The sequence below is a fragment of the Adiantum capillus-veneris genome, chromosome 20, assembly GCF_014529385.1.
Source record: "Adiantum capillus-veneris isolate H3 chromosome 20, ASM1452938v2, whole genome shotgun sequence".
In the NCBI taxonomy this organism is placed as follows: domain Eukaryota; kingdom Viridiplantae; phylum Streptophyta; class Polypodiopsida; order Polypodiales; family Pteridaceae; genus Adiantum; species Adiantum capillus-veneris.
Genome location: NC_140950.1, coordinates 67,460,477 through 67,475,964, shown reverse-complemented (window position 1 = coordinate 67,475,964; position 15,488 = coordinate 67,460,477). Strand labels below are relative to the sequence as shown.

General features: G+C 48.5%; 3 protein-coding genes and 1 pseudogene across 3 annotated transcripts in view; 1 reads left to right on the top strand and 3 right to left on the bottom strand.

Moving 5' to 3' along the window:
• The window catches only part of LOC147432659 (protein kinase family protein / protein phosphatase 2C (PP2C) family protein), a 73,140-nt gene that overhangs the window by 28,242 nt on the left and 29,410 nt on the right, over positions 1-15,488 (top strand). The window contains exons 2-3 of the mRNA XM_086492507.1: positions 2,633-2,750; positions 2,865-3,031. Coding sequence (XP_086348633.1) covers positions 2,633-2,750; positions 2,865-3,031 — 285 coding nt within the window. The remainder of the gene's footprint in view (positions 1-2,632; positions 2,751-2,864; positions 3,032-15,488) is intronic.
• LOC147432662 (uncharacterized) lies at positions 4,841-5,812 on the bottom strand. Its single transcript, XM_086491622.1, has one exon. The coding sequence runs from the start codon at positions 5,570-5,572 to the stop codon at positions 4,856-4,858; it is 717 nt and encodes a 238-aa protein (XP_086347748.1). The 5' UTR covers positions 5,573-5,812; the 3' UTR covers positions 4,841-4,855.
• LOC147432661 (uncharacterized) lies at positions 8,565-9,561 on the bottom strand (annotated as a pseudogene).
• On the bottom strand, positions 9,854-10,705 carry LOC147432660 (uncharacterized). Its single transcript, XM_086491488.1, has one exon. It carries the CDS (start codon positions 10,703-10,705, stop codon positions 9,854-9,856), a length of 852 nt encoding a protein of 283 aa, XP_086347614.1.

The following is a 15,488-nucleotide window of genomic DNA, read 5'->3' as shown; positions in this document are numbered from 1 at the left end:
AAGCCAAAAACGCTGGGCTATGCTGTAATGTTAGTAAAATGCTAGGCCAAATCTGGGACCGATGCTGAAATCCAAAAACGCTATGGCTGAGGTTAGGCTGGCGATCATTGGGGATCTGCAAACTCTAGGGAACTGAGAATGCTGATGGTGATGCTACAAAACGCCAGGCTGAATGTAGGCGATGATGGGGGAACCAAAAACGCCAAGGGGTTGCTGAGGTATTGCGGGTTCTGCTGAGAAGTTACCTGTTGAGCGGGGAGCTCCTGCTGCGTCTTCTGCCATTGAGTGCTAACTTGGGTTTGCTTATATACAAACTTAGCAAAATTGCCCTACCTACTTTTGTTGGAAAGTCACTTAAAAATAATAAGTGAAAAATGTCAAAAATAGGAAAAATAGGCTAAATGCACTGGAAAAATCCCCTAACTGATTCTAATGGATTCTGATTGGAATACTGATGATCATGCTGTGTGCAACCAGAGGATATGCATCTATTGCTAAGTGACTAGGCATGCACGGTCTACGAATAGACTCACAAAAGTGCTAGATCACTTCTAATCTAGACTGATTGGACTGACGGAACCCTGTTATGCTGTAGCTTGTCCACGGACACATAGGGCTGGATGTGTCACGTGACAATTAAAGGGTCACGTGAATTTATCATTATGCATGCTAGCGTAGGGACAACTGTATCCCAAGTGATGCAGAATCTATTAGTATTCGCATCTAACCTGGGAGGACAAACCACTTTTCCCAACTAGGCAGCCAATAGCGGAAGAAAGTGACGCCATGTACGAGGCAAGTCCACCACCTCCACCCATACTGGGCATTTATGTCGAATGAGACTTTGATAATCCTTAGTAAGAGCTCAGGGCAATACATGCATCATTTGCGTTTTGAAGAACAACGACGACGTTTCAAGCAGGCCCTCCCTGGCCTCACTATCTGCCAACAAAACCTCGTAGAAACCTCAAGTTTCAAAATAAACCCCACGAACTGCTTAACGTTTCAACATGAAATCCACCCATTGTCCCACATCCTGTGCCGTAGGCATTTTTCCAGGAAAGAAAAGTATAATTGTATTTAGCGCATATTGGGTAACAGGATCCATCATAAGCATTCTTTGATGAGGGCCATTGGATCAGTTGATGAAGAGTCCATCGCTTTGCATCTTTTGTAGATGCAGAGGTTATTTGTCATGAAACTTGAACACGCTGATTTTTCCGAAGCTATCTCACCTTGCACCAACTTTCAGTTCTTTTGCTACTTTCTTTCAGAACTCAAAGGCACTCATTGTACAGCTTTATAGAAAACTCTGTTGAACACTCACACTCACACACTCGCACACAGCTGAGGAGGCGAGGAAAGGATTCTCTTCCAGTTCTAGTACTTGCTGTTTCACTTGTGTTCACGGTGTGGTGTCTGTTTCACCACATTGTCAGTAACTTGCCGGTTAACCACACATGGTGCCAACATTGAAAAAGTGTCCGTACAGCTCCGAAAACCAAAGGGCTCATCGTAGCACCTTGGCCACCATGTACGGGCTCTCCAACCCTAGCTGGTAGCCTAGTTGGCCCAGAATCTGGACATCGGATACCTTGCCCACCTCTATGAGGAGGCGTGCCGACAATCTTGAGTTGAATGGCCGACTCCAGGGTCGACCGAGGGGGTTTCATCAGAGTCCCTCTGTGAAGGTGGCGGTGTGCAAGCATGAGTACTCAGGAGCGCGTTGTGGAGGGAGTACAGGAGAGCCAGTGAGCGGGAGGGCCCCTGTTGGGGGGAGGGGGGGTTGGGCTGGAGTGCACAAGAGGGTAAAGGTGCTGGTGATGGCGGTGTAGCAGCAGCAGCGAGCAGCCTGAGAGCTGGCTTGTTCACTGTTTGTATCTTTTGATAGTGAGATAGAGATTCTATCTTCTTGTGATGATGACACAGAAAGAGGCGAACCTTCCCCCTCTTGTACTAGCCAGGTTTCTCTATTTCATCATGTTTAGAAACCATAGAGAATTTTTTTCCTGCTTCTCTTAGCTCTCTATTTTATTCAAGTCTTGATGTTTTGATACATTTGCTTTGTTAATCTGAACTTGAGCCCTCACTGCAAGGGCCCTTTGTGATGTATTTCTCCCTTTACAACAGGATGTTAACCACAATTTCATACACTAGATCTATTGTTCATCTATACATTCAACCAGAAGGTAAGAAGTCTGCAGCAAGTGAAGTCTCCGAACTTTGCCAATCAGCTGGTGTGCTGATAAATTTTCAGTTCTTTTTAAATACTTATCTTCTCGAGCAGCTATAATATTCCAGGCTCTCCACCAGGGTCTTTCAAGGCCCTTTTATCCCTTCCTTTTTGGTTTCTTCAAGTGTGTGGACATTTGTGCCAAGGCATGTGTAAACTTAACCTTTATGATTACAGAAAAGGCTCCAATTCTGCTGATGTCTTGCTTTTTTCTGAGGATGCCTTTTTGACCAAGAAAATTTTCTTGATTCATTAATTGTTAAATTGTTTACACCTTTTTGTGTACAATGGTTTGAATAACAGAATACACATGAAGTACATATTGAGCTGATTAAGAGTAACTTCTTTAGTAACAGCGACAGAAGTACTGAAACTGGAGCGTGCTGAAATGTCTTTTAGGTGCTGAAAGTACCGTTTATCAGGCAAGATTTCATGGAGAATGCTTAGTTGCCAAGAAGCCTCGCCTTCAAACATCAGATGATATAGATCGATATCATACAGAGTTACAACTTTTAAGGTAAGCCCAAACTGGTGGTGGTTTAGCTTATTCCGTATTCTTCTATAATTTGTTGTTAAAAGTACACTTCAAAATCTTCCATTTCTCTAAAGAATTTGTGTCATGCTTGTTCAGCAAAATTGATCACCCAAACATCATCAAATTGGTAGCTGCACATGCCCAGCCTCCCGATTACTTTTTTCTCTTCCCAATGTATGAGCAAGGAAATCTTTCCCAAGCTCTTCACATAAAGGAATGGTCACCACCATGGGAGGTTATAGCAAAGATCTGTCTGCAATTAGGTATGACTGTTTGGTTGTTGCTCTTTATACCTTAATTTTTGTATGCTGAATAACCATTTGCAAACCATCGCTTTTAGCTGAGAAATAAGACTTGCAATTCACATCCTATTCTTTTCATATTTGCCTTATGGTCGATGGTAATCAGTCAACCGAGAAAACCTGATACATGGATGCATTCTATATGTAATCACTGGTGGGTTTATATCTTTCCTACTCCGATTTGTACCGATGGGTGACATCCAGGATGCTAAAGCTGTAGAATACACCTCTCATCTAGGTAGTCACAACATGAGCTTATACAATGCAGTTTTGTGCTTTTTATGGGGCTTATTCCTTCCCTTTTCTGGAAGCGTTGTTGATTCTGCAATGGCCTTCTTTATGGGTTAAGTTCTTTTATCAGCTCATTTCTGTGGTTAATTTTTTGTTCGGCTTATTTGTCGGGAATCATGACAGTCACTAGGGTGTCAACAATCATCACACAAAGTATGTGAGCTGTGAGCCTACCAGATGCGCAAAGGTTAGGTGCTATATATTGTGGAGGAGAGTGAGGGCACGAAAAGAGGAGAGCAGATAAGAGGAGACAAACACAGAGAGAAATGAAAATGAAATGAAATGAAATGTTCTATTAACGTCTTCAGAAGGCCAGAATGACCTATGAGACCAAAGAGTTACAATGTGGTGGATCTGATACAAAGTCAGAGTAACAAAAATGACAATGACAAAATAAAATGACAGAATAAAATGCTATGGAATCTGAAACAGCTAGGTGTGATCTAAGCAGATAGGTGGGATAGCTAAATCACAGATAACAAAAGATCCAACTAGGTGGGATAGCTAAATCACAGATCACAAAAGATCCAGCATCGGTCGCTGGCGGATCTCATCAATCTCCTCCATAGTCAATAGCCTGACCGGGCGTTGTGCATGTTGGGCCAAAGTGATCCGAATCCTCTGATGCAACCTCCGTCGATGCTGTGTAGTCCTCCACAATCCTGGGCATCTGGATCTCCCTAGCTCGGTCGCTCGGTCGATCAGTGTGCCTCCGGTGTGACGCGGTGAGCTCTCCTGTGGTAGTAGCTCCTCCGGGTGTCCAGTGCCTGCTCTAAAGAAGTCTGTGATCCGTCTCTGAGACTGGCTGGCCTCTCCTCTCATCAAGCTCTCTCTGTGTCTGTGCAGCTCGAGCAAAAACAGACCCAAGCATCTCTGATCCTCGTACCGCATGACTCTGGAGAGTGGTCCGAAGCCCTCTCTAAACAAGCAGTGGAAGCGGCCGCGTATCTCGTAGTAGACGGGGCAGTGGTATGTGTAGTGCAACTTTGTCTCAGGCTCCAGGTCACACACACACACACACACACACAGAGAGAGAGAGAGAGAGAGAGAGAGAGAGAGAGAGAGAGAGAGAGAGAGAGAGAGAGAGAGAGATTTTATTATCGTCCTCGGAGGTCAAATATGACCTATGGGACCAAAGTTACATGTGATGTAGTATGTGTATGGCTGATGAGTGACTCTCGATGCTCCAAAATTGTAGTGATGAGAGTCGCAATGGAGAGCCCACACTTTGGCTGGGAGAGGAAAGTATGTAGGTCTAAGTTATGGCTGAAAATGTGAGAGAAGCAAGTTCGGAGAGAGAGAGAGAGAGAGAGAGAGAGAGAGAGAGAGAGAGAGAGAGAGAGAGAGAGATTGTATTATCGTCCACGGAGGTCAAATATGACCCATGGGACCAAACAAATTTTTACAATTGCATGCTTATACGTGAAGACATGAGATACATATCAGTTAAGGACTGAGGGTCCATCAAGAGAAAAAAGAAAGAGGGAACAAAATCTAGGGGGGAGAAGTTGAGGGGAGAGTCTCTTTTGGAGTTCGAAACTCCTGAATGATAGTTTTACCGCCTCGATAGACTGCCCATTTGCCTTGCTTGCGGGCTTCAGACATCTTCTTGAGCTCGTCCTTTTTTATTTTGAGTTGATTTGTGGTCAGCTCCTCAGTAATCCAAAGCTTTGTTCCTTTGAGGAGATGGGATTGATGTAGAAGCTTCACTCGCTCCTCTTTATCCTTGAAAGTAAGGACACAATGCTCAGGGCGCACATGTCGGTGTGTATCATTGATCCAAGCGACCGTCTCTGGTTTGATGTTGATTGGTTCAAGGATGTCGTTGAGTTTCGTAATTGCTTCTTCAAGACTATCCTCAACTGTGCACCACGGCGGAGGGAGTCCACCGATGTGTACCTTGAGGGCATTCTCTTCTCGAAGTCTTCGTTCGCAGAGCTCCTTTGTTACACAAGCCTGTACTTCGGTGATGGTTGTTGAATGTGCTTGGTTAACCTTTGTCTCAACCTCCTTTACCTTGTCGGTGGCGAGGTCAACCATAGAATCGAAGCGTTCTTCTAGCTTGCGGAGGCGAGATTTGAGCTCGAGGTTCTCTTCCAAGACTCGATCAAGAGCTGTTTGAAGCTTAGTGATTCGATCGAGTTTGCTAGGGGCTGCTACCACAACTGCAAAACTCGGTCGTATTCTGGAAGGGGTCTTTGGGGTAGTCATCCCTATGCTCGAGATTCGAGAAGGTCAGCAAATCTGAGGAGAGCTCAATGCAAGAACCCCTGCTAGGTTGTGGAAGCAAAACTCCAAAGAAAATGACGTTAGATATCTCTGCAAACGGCTCTGACGGCCTGTCATGGGCATCTACTGACTCCAGAGGTGGAGACCTTCTGGTGAAGGCAGCGCAACAACTTGCACGCCTACAGAGGCCGCTGGAATCAGAGCTACGACCAGCATGCCTCACTGTCGGGAGCCTGTTGGAGATGGAGCGATGCTGTAGGCTTGTGTAGGGCAGGGCAAGGCTGATTCACATGCCCTCCCACAGGGCTGCCCCTCGCCCAGGGGAGGACAACCTGAGAGGGAGAGCTCGCGAACCCTAAACGAGAGAGAGAGAGAGAGAGAGAGAGAGAGAGAGAGAGAGAGAGAGAGAGAGAGAGAGAGAGAGATGAAATGAAATGAAATGTTATATTAACGTCTTCAAAAGGCCAAAGTGACCTATGAGACCAGAAAGTTACAATGCGGTGTATCTGATACAAAGTCAGATTAACAAAATAAATTAAACTAGGATAACAAAATATAAATACTGCGGGATCCTAAACTAAGCAGTACAATGTGAAGACAATATGGGAGGGGAGTAGAGATCCATCTTCATCTGCACTCTGGACGACGAAAGAGTATGGCTCGAATCCTTTGCTGTAGCCTCCTTCAAAACCGTGTAGCTCCTCCTCTCCATCGGGGTCGTCTAGATCTCCCTAGCTCCAATGCTCGGTCTATGAGAATGCCAGTAGTGCGGGTAGACCTCTCCACTGTTGGCTGCTCCTCTGTCTGTTCTTCTGGGTGTACAATATCTAGTGTGAAGAAATCTGTGATCTGTCTCTGGGGTTGTCTCTCTTCAGCTCTCCTCAGTAAAGTTTCTCTATGCCTGTGTAACTCAAGTCGATATAGCCCAAGACATCTCTGATCCTCATAACTCATGACCCTAGATAGAGGCCCAAAACCTTCTCTGAATAGACAATGAAAACGGCCTCGTACACTATGCAATGACATATGTAATGTACTTCTGTCTCTGGCTCTAGATGGCATAAGCGGCATATCCTGCTATCTGCTGGTGTCCCTCTGAATCTGCCAGTCTCAATCTCGAGCTGATGTGAGGACGTGCGTATCTGGCCAATGGCACAACGCAAACCATGAGAAAGATGCGTGTCCATATAGCTAGGTCGAATCACAAACCCATTCCCCGTGAGGTGGAGAAGATGCTCTCTATAGAAAGCCATCTTTGTTGCCAACTCCTGTGATGGCTCTATCCATGTCCTCCTCGTGTCCAGCTGGATCAGATCCTGACGAATAAGTCTATTAATCTCTACCCGTGTCAGAGACCTCAAGGGTGCCTGTAGAGAGTATTGAAAAGGAGGCAACCTGTCCATGGTGAAACCATGTGTCTGAAACCATGATGCCATCTGTGCAAACCAGCATGATGTATCCCCATTAAGAGCCAATTGTCTGGAGGACTCTAGAGCCACCTTGGCATTCTGTCTCTGGTAGTATCCCACAGACTGTGTACAAAGGAGACTGATCTAGTAAGCGCCTCAATCTCCATAGGGGGGGCAACTAATTCCGCTTGAATGATATCATGCGGTACGGAAGCCTTGGCTCTAATCAGCCGAGAGATCATAGATACCAGGGGCTTCTCCATACGCCTCTAGCCATCCTGGCCTATAGAAGGTCCCCAAACCTGCACCCCATATAACATAGTAGAAGCAACCAAAGTATCAAAGAGCCATAACTTTGTCCTAGGTTCCTGGAATTGAACCTACGAGCACATCCTCTCCATTCCTCCCAGAGCCGCACCAGCTCTAGTTAGTCTAGTCTCTGCTGCTCTTCTCAAAGAAAATCTCGGCCCAGTAAAGACTACCCCCAGGTAAGTGTATGCATCTGTATACTCCACAATCTCCTGACCATCTTTGAAAGTAGGTACTGATCTCCTAATCATTGCGGTGTGGTGTTAAACACCATAACCTTGGTTTTACCTAGGTTTACACACAGTCCACTATCCTCTGCAAAACTGCGTAGTGCATCCAAATGTCGTTGCATACCTTCTGGTGAGTCAGATATCAGCACAATATCATCAGCATATAGCAACAATGGGATCCACGTCCCTGCCAGCTGGGCACCCTTGTCACCCTCTCTGTCAATGTACTCAGACACCTCATCAACATACATACCAAATAGAGTAGGAGACAATGGGCAGCCCTGTTTCACTCCAATAGTAGAGTGAACTAAATCAGATACCCCTTCCGGAGTGTGTACATGTCCTACCACTGATCTGTACAAAGCCATAATCCTCCAAATCACCTCTATGGGCACCCCCATCTCCTGCAGTCTGCGCATCAATCGAGCTCTTGGTACCATGTCAAATGCTTTGCGAAAATCCACAAAGCTACAATAGATCCGTCTCCCATATGATCTGCCCTCCTCAATGATGGCCGTGAGTGTCAGAATATGATCAAGAGTGGAGAAACCCCTCCTGAAGCCGGCCTGACCCTTTGCTCGTACACCCTCGCCCTCTGCCCAATTACTCAAGTGTTGCTCCAGAATAGATGCATACAACCGTGCCAATGTGTGTCCAACCATAATAGTGCGATAGTTCCCAGGCTCTGTAGGGTCCCCAGCCTTGAAGATGGGCACAATATTAGACAACCTCCAAGTCTCAGGTAATCCCTCACGCATGGCACGATTGAACAACACTGCGAGAACCTCCATCAGCATATCTCTGGCATGTATAAAGTGCTCCGCTACTAGACCGTCATGATCATACGCCTTCCCGGTCTTCATCCTGTCGATGGCCCTTTGTACCATCTCAGGTGTAAAGAAAGTGCTCGTAGCTGGGCAAGGCTTGGTAGGGTCTGGAAGGGGTTCCTGTCCAGGAACCGTATATAATGATGTCGCATATTGGCCCCACACATCAGGTGAAGTAATCACTGGAGGAGGGGAGTGCTCATGGAAGAGTTGCCACGCTTCTCCTGAATCCCTACTCAAGAACATCTGATATAAGTCTCGTTCCATCGCTAGGTAAGCTCTCTTCTTCCGTTGCACAAGGCGTCGGAAAGCAATCCGAGATTGTCTGTAAGTGATGACTCCTAAAAGAAGATCCCTCTGAAGCTGGGCTCTCATCTCTCTGCATTCCTCATCATACCAACTATTCTGGGGCATGCTCCCAGAATGTCGTCTCTTGCCCGACTGAGTGTGTGGGTATGCCACTGATGCAGCCCCATGTAGTGTCTCAGTCAGTAGAGTGGTGCACTCCTCCACTGAGAGGCGTGTATCATTTGTACCAGTTGTGCCTTCCAATAGACGGTCCTAGATCTCCTCTGTATAAACGAAATCAGTCTCTGGAGTAAATGTATAGCGAGTGTGTGACTTGCCTCCTGATGCCTGGGTTGTACTATATTGAAATTTGACGGACAGTGTCAAGAGAGCATGATCTACTGCTATGCCCACTGGCCTGGCTCCCACAGTGAAATCCTGAATGTAGGGGATAAAGCTCGGTTGTGTCATAAAATAATCCACTGTACTGGCCCCATGTCTGTGTGGAAAGCATGTGAAACCGGCTGCTCTAGGAAATCGTTGTAAGCCATTAAGTATAGCTAATCCATGTGTAGTCGTCATTTCCATGAGGTATCTCCCATATTCCGTCTGCTCTCTATCATCTGAGCATCTGTCAAGTCCCAACTCACCCACATCCAACTCTCTAAGCATCTCATCTGAAGTGTCGTAGAAGATTGTTTGTGAGTTGCCCGTTCGGGCATTGAAGTCCCCTAGAAGAATGATATCACCATCCCTAAAAAACTCCCATATGTCATCATCTAGTATAGAGAAAGGCGACTGCCCTCTGGATGCAGCATACATTGATGTACTGGGAGGAAAGTAACATATGGCAATATATAGGAATCGACCTGTGTCAGCTCTCAGTCTTACCCACATATATCTAGCATGATCATCTCTTCGTACAATATGCAGTAATGGTTGTAGTTCCTCTCTGAATAGCATTGCTACTCCTCCTGAACCTCTACTCCCATGCTCAGATCTCGCATTTGTCCTGTGAGCTGTCTCCCTTCTGTATCCCACCACATGTGGCATCACCTGTCCAGGGGCCTGATGAGTCTCTGAGAAGAATACAATATCCTTGTCTTTGAAACTGTCCTCAAATGCACCCACGTCCAACCTCATAGACCCATTACAATTCCATGTAGCCATCTTCAGCGTGGTCCCATATGTCTCGCACCGTCATGCAGTGCGCCGCTCTAAAATCACCACCCGTCCATCTCTATAGAAGGCCATCTTTCCCTTCTCCCTTGCCGCTGTAATCTCTGGCATTACCTCTCTCATATGTGCGAGCTGTGAGAGAGTCAGGTCATCACCAAGGAAAATACCTGTCTTTTTGAGAGTAGGCCTCTTCCTCAAGAATTCGTTCTTCTCTTCCAACGAGGGGAAGCGTAGTATGAGAGCTCTCCCTTTTGAAGACTCTCCTGTGCCATCGCTTTTCTTACCTACCCTCCATGCCTTTGTGTGCAGAGGCTTCTCCATCCCCATCATGGATGTAAGGCTTGTGACCTCTTTCTCCACATTGTTTATGTCCTTGAGACCAGTCACTCTCACATGCAGTGCTCGCATCCGCCTTCTTTGTTCCTCTTCGAGGGTCATGTTGATAAGCGTTGGTGTACACGGAGTTTCTTGGCCTTTCCCTTTCTTGGCGACCTCAATCCATTTTCCGGCCTCGTCTGCCTTTTTTTGTGTCCTTGTTATTATCTCCGCCCATGAAGATGTCTTTGCCACACTCAGTTTTTCTTCCTTTGTGATCATCCTTACCTGTTCCTTGATTTCATCTATTACCGAGGGCTGAAATTCGCCTTCCTCTAGTCCACATCTTACTCTATCAGCAAGCTCCTGTTTAAGGGCCGAGACTTCTTTTTTGAGTGTCCGTATCTCGGCGTTTGGGTTCTCCTGTTTGAGGGTTGAGACTTCTTCTTTGAGTATCTGTATTTCTTCGTTAAGGCTCTCTTTCTCCTTCTTCCATTGTGCGCCTTCATTGAAGACCATCTGAAGGAGGTTGGCCTTCTTCTTCCACCATCCTTCCATCTCTGTTTTCACTCCTTCATTTCCCTCTCCATCTGCGCCATCCGCTTGTTCATGAGCATGAAGGTTGCCTTTGCTCGCGACTTGCAAACAGGTGAGACATTGACGGCATCCGTGTCCTGTGCAGGGTCTTGTGTAGAAGAGATTGCTTCCATGCTTTGTCGTTCAGGAGATGTATCGGGTTCACTTACCATTTCGCGCACAGAATTTTCCACTGAAAACCTACGCGTATGATGTCACATATGATATCTAGCTGAGCTACGCGTATGATGTCTGCCCAACTACATGTAGGATGCCTGACCTAGGCGTAGAATGACGACCTACACGTATGGTGTCTGTTGACCTACGCGTGTGATGACCCTCCTGCGTAACTGACCACCAGCTGCTGTTGTCCAGCTTTTATGCAGTAAAACCTCAGGTGATAAGAGGGCCTTGCGCCAGATGCCTTAACTCCCAATACTGTCCAAAGCTGTCCTGCTCATATCACGCAGCCCCTGGCAGCTTGAGAATGCCTGCAAGTGAAGGCTACCCCGAAGGGCACAAAGCACGTATCCTGCTGAATGTAGGTGATGCAGTCCCCAGCGGGTCTGCCCTAGCTTCAACCCCTGTAGGAAAAGAGCATCTACGCAATCCCCTGCTGGAGATAACACGCGTAGTCAACAAGCCCGCTCAGGGCGACGAATGTACCTGCTCGCAGCCCCCTTCTGAGGTACTGCCCCACTGCAAGAGCTCGAGATAGAGCCCTCTATGATATCCCGAGCAAAGCCCTACTGTGGCTGCTCCGACCTGCAATATTGTGATGAAAACAGCCCTTCCAGGGCGCGACCTGTGGTATCCGAAAGCAGCCCCCGCTGGATGGGAGGCCTGCTGTATGCACCCGAAACCTGAGATGTAGGGGCGCAACCTGCTACCCCGCGACCTGCTCCTGAGAGAGAGAGAGAGAGAGAAAGAAAGAAAAGAAAGAAAGATTTTTAACGTCTATGTCAGGCCGAAATCGGCCTATGAGACAAATCAAATGTACATGGTGTGAATGTCATCCGTCTATCGGAAAGACAAATGAAACAAGACTAATACAAAACTGAACTGAATGTAGGTAGTGGAGTATCTGAGGAGGGATGGAGCTCTATCTCTCTAGGGGTATATGCATGTCTATATGCTCAAGGTAGTACAATCATGAGAATGCATCAAGCTATCTAGCTCCATCCTGTACTAATGGGGGGATGTAAGATGTGGTACATGGGCGGGGCTGGTGCCAAGGCTACCCGGATGAAAGCTGTCGGGTCGGCCCTCATCTGAGCTACTCGCTCCTCAGTGGCACGGCGCTCCCGGGCTCGGATCTCCTCGATGTGTCGGTGGTGGGAGCTCGCGCCCCTGTAGCCTGTGACTCGTGGTCGTCGTCTAGCTCGGCTCACCTCCGCCTGTGGGGTGTCACTCCCCTCTGAGTGTCTGGTGAGGGAGGGGCGGCAATCCTCTGAAAGAAGTCTGTGAGCTGCGACTGTCTCCCCTCTGTCTGTGTAGCTGTGTGTGGTTGTAGTAGTGTGTCCCGATGGCTCTGTATCTCTAGTAAGAAACGTCCGAGCTGTCTCTGATCTCGAGAGTCCATGATCTCTCGGAGAGTGGGCTGTCCTCTGAATAAGGCCTCATACCTGCCTCTGATCTCAGTGTATGCTCTGCATCTACATACAAAGTGCTCCTCACTCTCCACCTCCTCTGTGCAGGCTCTGCAGACTCGCTCCTCCCTGGGAACACCAGTATGTCTCCCGATCTCAATCTCTAACCTGTGTGAAGCCACTCTCAGCTGACCAATCGCCACCCGTGAGCTATGTGGCATATATGTGTCCATATAGCGTGGTCTCTGTATGAACCCCCCAGACAATAGGGTGAGAAACTGGTCTCTGTAATCTGACATCCTCGTCCCCAAGCCAGGTGACTCCCAGACTCTCCTAGTGTATAGCTGCCACAGATCCTGTCTCAATACCAAGTTCCTCTCACTGCGAGAGAGGTGAACATATGGTGAGTGGGGGTCGTACTGGAATGGTGGTAGGCTCTCCATGTCAAGACCGTGTCCCTCAAACCATGCTTTGACCTGTGAGTACCATGCTCTCTCATGCCCACTCTCTGATAGCTGTATAGCTGCCTCAAATGCTCTACGAGTAAGTTTGTCAGGAGGTAGCTCTCTCATCCTCTGGATGAAGCAGACTGTCTGGAATAGTGCCTCTACAACCATAGGTGGTGTGGCGAGCTCGGCTCTAATAATGTCATGTGGCACTGTCTTCTTGCTGCGGAGCAAGCGTGAGATCATACATACCTGTGGCCTCTCAAGCTGTGTCCACTGGTCAGCTGTCAATCCTGGTGCCCATACTGCCGCCGAGTACATCAGGGCCGGGGTGACTAAGGTGTCGAAAAGCCACCCCTTCGTGCGGGGCTCCTGAAAGTGTGCCTGGTGGCACCTCCGCTCTAGCATGGTCAGAGCTGCATATCCTCGGGTGAGCCTGTCAGCAGCAGCCTGCCTCATAGTGAAGGGTCCTGGTAGGCTGGTGAATGTGATGCCAAGGTAGACATAGGAGGTGACTACATCAACCTGTCCTCCTGCTGCTGTGAAGGTGGCAGCGCTCCTCACTGCACTGGATGTGTGAAAGATCATGACCTTGGTTTTGCCAAGGTTCACAGTCAACCCCCTGTGTGTGCTGAATTCGTCCAAGGCCTCAAGATGGCGTTGCAAGCCCTCGGGTGACTCTGAAATCAACACAATATCATCAGCATATAACATGATGTGGACCGGAGTACCTACCAAGTCGCTCCCCTCTCCCCCTGCTCGCAGTATGTAGTCGGAGATCTCGTCGATGTAGAGCCCAAAGAGTGTCGGGGAGAGTGGGCATCCTTGCTTAACACCAATGGTGCTAGCATGGTCTCTGAAAAACCGCCTGGGCAACGAACTCGACCCGTCACCCTCTCGTAGAGAGTATATATGGCCCAAATCATTTCTGTTGGTACTCCAATGCTGTGAAGGCGTTGGAAGAGTCTCTCGCGTGGGACTGTGTCAAAGGCCTTGCGGAAATCCACAAAGCAGCAGTAAAGCCTCTTCTTCCGCGCCTTTGCCCCATCAATGAGGCAGCGCAGAACGAAGATGTGATCAGTGGTGGAGAAAGCTCGTCTGAAACCTGCCTGGCCTGGAGCTCGTAAACCCTCGGTCTCTGCGTAGCGGCTGAGCTGTGCCTCAAGTACTGCTCCATATAGCTTGGCCATCGTGTGGCCAATCATGATAGTCCTGTAGTTCCCTGGGTCCAGGAGGTCTCCAGATTTGTGGATAGGCACTATGGTGTGCTGTGTCCACTCCTCTGGGAAGCCCTCCCCTATAGCCCGGTTGAAGACATGTGCAATCAACGGGGCTATAGTGAAGGCCGCATAAATGATGTGCTCACTCTGTAATCCAGTATGGTCAGCTGATCGTCTGTGCTGCATGCGGCGTATGGCCCTCTCTACCATCTCTGCTGTAAAGGAGGAGGAGCACGTGGGGCGTGGCCCGTGTGGCTGTGGGATAGGAGGCTGCCCTGGCACCTCATAAAGTCGCTCTGCATAATCATGCCATATCTGTGGATCCTCAATCGCTGTAGTCGGACGTGGCTCGCGCAGGGTGCGCCATGCCGTCGCGCTATCCATGCTCATGAATAGGCGGTATAGCTCAAGCTCCTGTGCCTCTTCGAATGCTCGCCGCTTTTGGCGTGTCAGCGTCTTCATATGCCGTCTGGCCTCTCTCTCTGTGATCTCTCCTAAGGCTCGCCGTGCACGGAGGCGTCGGTATAGCTCTCTGTACTCATCATCATACCAGCGGTTCTGAGGCATAGTCCCAGGGGGGGGAGTGCGTCCTGTGTGAGTGGTGTGTGGAAAAGAGCTAATAGCTGAAGTGTGGAGAACGGAAGAGATATGTGATGTGAGAACTGAGAGTGGTGTGGATGGGTGGAGGAGGCATAGGCCATGCTCGACCTCGGCCGAGTAAAGAGAGGCTAGCTCATGTGTGAAATGGATGGTGGTGTGTGGAGTGTGTGCTGTGGAGCTGTGTGGGATGGTATCTCCGGTGATGGAGAAAGAGAGGTATGTGTGGTCGGCTCCGATGGGTATGGGTGGAATGGTGAAGGATGTGATAAGGTGTGTAGCTTCCCTGGGTCCCAGAATATAATCGACTGTACTCCCCCCTCCCTCTGTAACTCCATGTGGCATACAAGTCAGGCCCCCTGAGGTGGGCCACTGGGCCATCCCGTTATAAATAACGAGACGGTGCTGGGAGCCAAGTCGAAGTAGATGTCGTCCATAGGCTGTGACTGGAGCTCTGTCTGCTGTATCTCTCATAGTAGCCTCCTCATCTAGAGTGTGTAGTGCCTCTGGGTCCTCGTGGTCATATGCCTCACACTGCTCAGTGCGCGTACGAGCATTGAAGTCTCCCATAAGGAAGACTTCACCCAGTGTGGAGTACTCCATAATCTCCTCCGTGAGGCATGCGTACGGTGACTCCTGCTCAATAGGGGCGAATCTAGAGCCTGTGGGAGCGAAGTAGCAAAGGGCAATGTAGACGATCCTGTCTCGTGAGAGCTCGAGGCGAATCCACATGTAGCGGGCCTGTGGGTCCCGGGCAACAATCTGTAGTCTGCTGTGAAGCCCCTGTCTAAAGAGTATGGCCACTCCTCTTGAACCGCGAGTGGTGTGCTGGCGCATACATCCCCGATGTAGAGACTCCCACTGGAATCCATGTATCCGTGGTAACCCTCTCTCTGGGCTCTCGTGTGTCTCT